Source organism: Meriones unguiculatus, chromosome 8 (assembly GCF_030254825.1).
Source record: "Meriones unguiculatus strain TT.TT164.6M chromosome 8, Bangor_MerUng_6.1, whole genome shotgun sequence".
NCBI lineage: Eukaryota > Metazoa > Chordata > Mammalia > Rodentia > Muridae > Meriones > Meriones unguiculatus.
The window spans coordinates 117,818,023-117,823,274 of record NC_083356.1 but is presented as its reverse complement, the minus strand read 5'-3'; the positions used below and the strand labels follow the sequence as shown (position 1 = coordinate 117,823,274).

At 53.5% G+C, this 5,252-nt stretch overlaps 1 protein-coding gene across 1 annotated transcript; it reads left to right on the top strand.

The window, feature by feature from the left end:
- The first annotated feature begins 234 nt into the window (after positions 1 to 234).
- On the top strand, positions 235 to 4,555 carry Hoxd3 (homeobox D3). The gene is made up of 2 exons (XM_021650439.2): positions 235 to 775; positions 2,529 to 4,555. The coding sequence occupies exons 1-2, from the start codon at positions 235 to 237 to the stop codon at positions 3,284 to 3,286; spliced, it is 1,299 nt and encodes a 432-aa protein (XP_021506114.1). The 3' UTR covers positions 3,287 to 4,555.
- Positions 4,556 to 5,252: the final 697 nt, after the last annotated feature.

Below are 5,252 nucleotides of genomic sequence, written 5' to 3'. Positions count from 1 at the left end.
GTTCATATAACATAGGGTCTCATAAAACCCCCAATCCAGAACCTTGCCCACCCTTCCACTTTGAGGTGAGTGGGGAGCCAAGGGCCTGCTCTAGCACTTCTGTATTGATTGATCTTGCCAACAGTCCCTCTAGGATCTCTCATTTCTTCTTGACAGGTCACCTGGAGCCTGGGAGCTGGCCCAGCTCTCTGAAGATTCAGCAGACCCTGGCCTTGAAGGAGACAGTGGTGGTCAATGTTATTTGAGCAGGGTGCGCAGGCCCTGGAGCTTCCTGAGTGCACCATGCAGAAGGCTGCGTACTATGAGAACCCAGGACTCTTTGGAGGCTATGCATACAGCAAAGCCACCGACGCTTATGGCTACAGCACTCCTCATCAGCCCTACCCACCCCCTGCTGCTGCCAACTCCCTGGACAATGACTACCCAGGTTCTGCCTGCTCCATCCAGAGCTCCACACCTCTCCGAGCCCCAGCCCATAAAGGGGCTGAACTCAATGGTAGCTGCATGAGGCCTGGAACTGGGAACAGCCAGGGTGGGGGTGGTGGCAACCAACCTCCTGGTCTGAACTCAGAGCAGCAGCCGCCACAACCTCCTCCTCCACCACCTACCTTGCCCCCGTCTTCACCCACCAATCCTGGAGGTGGAGTGCCTGCCAAGAAGACCAAGGGTGGGCCCAATGCCTCTAGTTCTTCAGCCACCATCAGCAAGCAGATCTTCCCCTGGATGAAAGAATCCCGACAGAACTCCAAGCAGAAGAACAGCTGTGCCACTTCAGGTAGCTCTCTGCGTGGGTCATCCCTGCTACACTCCCTCCATGGGCCCCTGAGAGCATACTGCCCAGGAGCCAGGGCGACCATAGCAGCGATATATCCCTCCTCCCCCTCGTGTAGAAATGCCTGTCCTTTTTAGTGACTCTGATTGAGCACTCACTTTGCAGGAGATAAGACACTCTTTCATTACTGGTGCCATTGCTGGACCAGTCTCACGCTTATTAACGGCAGGTTTTTCTTTACACTGACTATTATCTGCCTTCCCAGGCTGCTGGTCATGACTCATCTTCCTCTTGTACCCAACAGCCCTTCAAAGGTGAAGATAGGCCAGGTGTAGCTGTGTTCACCCGTGACCCCACCACTTGAGGCTGAGGCAGGAGGATCTTGAGGTCAAAAGGAGAGCCCAGAGGAAAGCATAGAGAGTTTCTGGACACCATTAAGAGACCTAGTCTCAGGATAGAAACCCAAGTCAAAGCAAACACCATCCAAAGCCAAAGAAAAAGAACCATGCTTAAATATGTTATAAACATTATCCATTTGCTTTATTTATTTTCCCAGAGAACTTTAAAATAGATGTGTGGTAATATCCTCATTTCCCACAGGTCCACACAACTGCACAGTGGTGGACTTGGATCTAATGAGTAAGACTTCTGGGCCTTCAAGGCCTACCTGTGAGACTCAGCCCACTCTAGTGAATCTATAACAGAGAAGAACATTTTCTAGGGGGAAGAGAATAGTTTGGAACAAGAGCAGCTGTTGTTTTCTGACCCTTGAAAGGGAGACCCTAGAGCAGAGAAAGACTTCTCTTGGTCCTCTCTAAGTATGAAAGAACCTGGGCACAGGGAGGGGCAGGCGCCTTGTCACTGCTCACACTGCTGCTTCTTGAAATTTCCTGGCCTTGTGTTCTTGATGGGGTTTATTTCCCAGGACCAGGGCTAGGCTGAGGCCTGGGATATGATTTGCTACCACGTCTAGGTCCTGTTGCCTGATGCTCCCTGGGCTGTTGATCCTAGGAAAAAGTGTCTTCCTGCCTGAAAGCTTCTCTTCGGCCCCTCCCTCCTTAGCTCAGACACAGGCCCTCCCTCCCAGGAGAAATCCATTTGTCTTCCCAGTGAAAGAGTGGACAAGCAGCTGAGGAGTGGCAGGGGAGGCCAAGCTAGTGCTGAGACTGCTGCTCCTACCATTGCTATATGCAGCATGCTTTTTTCCTGGCCTTGGCATCCCCCAAAACTCAAGGGCAGTAGTGTGTGTGTGTGTGTGTGTGTGTGTGTGTGTGTGTGTGTGTGTGTTTACCTCCCTGACTTTGGGTGCACCTGGCTGGAGAGAGCTGCCAGGCCCTCTACCCACTTCTTTGGAGTGTTTGACCTGTAAACAAACAAGGCAAACTGGAGCTGCCATCCATCCCTTCTGATCCCCCAGCTCCCAGCCTGCAGAGGTTGGGAAGGGCGCTCAGAGAAGTCTGGCTCTTTTGGTGGGGAGCCTCACATGGCCTCCGGGTTGAGATGAAAGGATGGGCTAGGATGGAGGGGAAGAAAGAAAGGGCAAGGGAAAGCGGACGTTACAGGTGCGATTGACAGTCCGGGCCTACAGGTGTGTCGAATGGGTGCTCGCTCAGACTGTGACCTCTCCAAACGCCCCTGACCCTACCCTAGACAGGGGACGGAGGGGAGAGGCGGGGAGGGAGGTGGAGGCTGAGAAGCGCCGTGAGAGGGTTCCCACTCCTGGCTCAGCACCCTCTCTGTCTCCCTCCTTGCCCAGGAGAGAGCTGCGAGGATAAGAGCCCCCCGGGCCCGGCGTCCAAGAGAGTGCGCACTGCCTACACGAGCGCGCAGCTGGTGGAGCTGGAGAAGGAGTTCCACTTCAACCGCTACCTGTGCCGGCCGCGCCGCGTGGAGATGGCCAACCTGCTGAACCTCACCGAGCGCCAGATCAAGATCTGGTTCCAGAACCGCCGCATGAAGTACAAGAAGGACCAGAAGGCCAAGGGCATTCTGCATTCTCCCGCGGGCCAGTCCCCGGAGCGCAGCCCTCCTCTCGGAGGGGCGGCGGGCCACGTGGCCTACTCCGGCCAGCTGCCGCCGGTGCCCGGCCTGGCCTACGACGCACCCTCGCCTCCCGCTTTCGCCAAATCGCAGCCCAACATGTACGGCCTGGCCGCCTACACGGCGCCGCTCAGCAGCTGCCTGCCGCAGCAGAAGCGCTACGCCGCGCCCGAGTTCGAGCCGCACCCCATGGCGAGCAACGGCGGCGGCTTCGCCAGCGCCAACTTGCAGGGCAGCCCGGTGTACGTGGGCGGCAACTTCGTCGACTCCATGGCGCCCGCGTCTGGGCCGGTCTTCAACCTGGGCCACCTCTCGCACCCGTCTTCGGCCAGCGTGGACTACAGCTGCGCCGCGCAGATCCCTGGCAACCATCACCACGGACCCTGCGACCCTCACCCCACCTACACAGATCTCTCGGCTCACCACTCCTCTCAGGGACGCCTGCCCGAGGCCCCCAAACTGACACATCTGTAGCGGTTACCACCGGCCTGGCGCAATCACCTCTCTGGTTTTGGTGGCGGGGGTGGTGGGGGCGGGGCGGGGCCCGAGGGGCAGCTCGGGGGGGGGGGGAACCCCTCCCCGATCTGGCCTGGCCAGAAGCCTCACGAATCTGGGGCCTGCAGCGGCCGAGGCTAAGGCTCCCGGGCCTCCGGGCGCTCCGGGCGCGCCCGCCTTTGGGTGGCTCTCCATAAATCAGCCGCAAGGATCCTCCCCCGAGAACCTGCCGGCGCCCTACGCTGCCGGCCGAGGGACTCTAATCTGGTAATGGTGTCCCTAAGGTAAGTCCGAGACCCACCCGTGGCGTGTCCCGGAGAGGGACTAGAGCCCGGAGAATGCCGGGCCCGGCCCCTCCGTCTAGCTTAGTTTCAGAGACCTTAATTTATGACGCTCCTTCCCCCACCTGTAAAGATTGCATCGGACTAAACGATCTGTATTTATTATTTGAAGCGAGTGATTTCGTTTCCCTGCTTATTTATCCTCGTCTTAATGTATTTATGTGTATATCTGTAGGATTCTCCTGCCGGGCCTAGGTGCGCGCTGCCAGGCCCTGGGGGCCACGTTTCACCTCTTTAGTCCCCTGGGTCTGAACTAGAGAAGGTAGTGTTGAAGTGGCTGGTGTTTGTAGTTGATGTCAAGGACTGGGGTCACAAACGGTCCTTCCTGGGTAGTCAGGCCCCCCCCCCGTGGAAGCGCGCGGCCCACGCTCGTCGCTTCTCAACAGCCCAGTCCTCCCCACTCGACTCAGCTTCCTGATTTCAAATTGTCTGGTACTATTTGAACAAACCTTTAGAATAAACATTTTTTTTTCTCAGTTGGAAGTGTATCTGTGTTAATCACACGTATTTGCAGGCAGATCACTCGGCCTTTATCCCGCTGTAAGACCAAGAAAAAAAAATTTTTTTTTAAAAAAAAGAACACTCTGAAAAAAACATTTTATTTATTCGGAACCTATTGGCGTGGAGAAATAAATACTTGATTACGTTAAAGCTATTAAGGTTGGACGGCAGTGAGGAGAGGGTGCCGACCTCGAAGTAGCCTAAGCGGGGTGGTTGCTATAGGGCTTTGCCAAAGCAGCACCTGCCTGGCTCTTTCTACCACTTCTTTCTGTACATGGTCGTCACGTGGGGGGACGGTTCGTTTTTCTTTTTCTGCATTAAAGAATAAAAAATAAACTTTGGGAAAAAACCCTGACAATCAAAAAAAAAAAAAAAAAAAAAAAAAAAAAAAAAAAAAAGAAAGAAAGCATAAGACAAACAGGAAGAATTAAGCTACGAAATGCTAAGGTGCGGTGATAGAGAAAGAACCGATCACAGGATCACCGAGGGTTTTTGTTTTTGTTTTTTTCTAGGAAGTGCTCACGATTTTTTTTTCCCCATTGTAATGGTGAGTAGTTCCTTTCTGAAGAAAACAAACGTCCTCCATAATGTAAAATAATAAAAGTTTCATTAATGGAACATGACACGTATAAACAAACACCTTGTTTACTCCTGTTTCTCTGTGCAAAACGGGCAAAAAGTCTACAAAATTTATAATCGTTGTGTAAATATTAGTGTGGTTCTAGCCAGGGTCGGGCACTCACACCCACTTCTGTAGAAGGGGCCGCTTGGAAAAAGGCCTTCAGACAAGGTTCAATTATTTTGTATTTCAACAAAGTCCACCCACGCATTTCTATTTGGTTTGGCGAATGCGCAACTCCACCGCCAGCCTGGTGACACGAGGTGGAACTCCCATTGTGTGGAAAGAGCTTCTGCTCTGGTGGGGCAGCAGCCGCTTTCTGCTTGGCTGTTTGTGTTTCGCTCAGTAATGATGGCTCAGAATAATATTTAGTTTCCTTGTTCCTTTGTGCTGTTTCTAAAATGGCATGTTAGGCTGGGGGTTGGGGGGGTAGCCCTTTGCTAAATTCCACTCTATCTGAGCAAGTATAAAGTATATATGTTGT

What these genes read in the sequence shown, in the direction of transcription:
- Hoxd3 (XM_021650439.2), top strand. Translation starts at nt 235, where the DNA reads ATGTTATTTGAGCAGGGTGCGCAGGCCCTGGAGCTTCCTGAGTGCACC. An exon ending in GAACAGCTGTGCCACTTCAG is followed by an intron (nt 776 to 2,528) that starts GTAGCTCTCTGC and finishes CTCCTTGCCCAG; the next exon opens with GAGAGAGCTGCGAGGATAAG.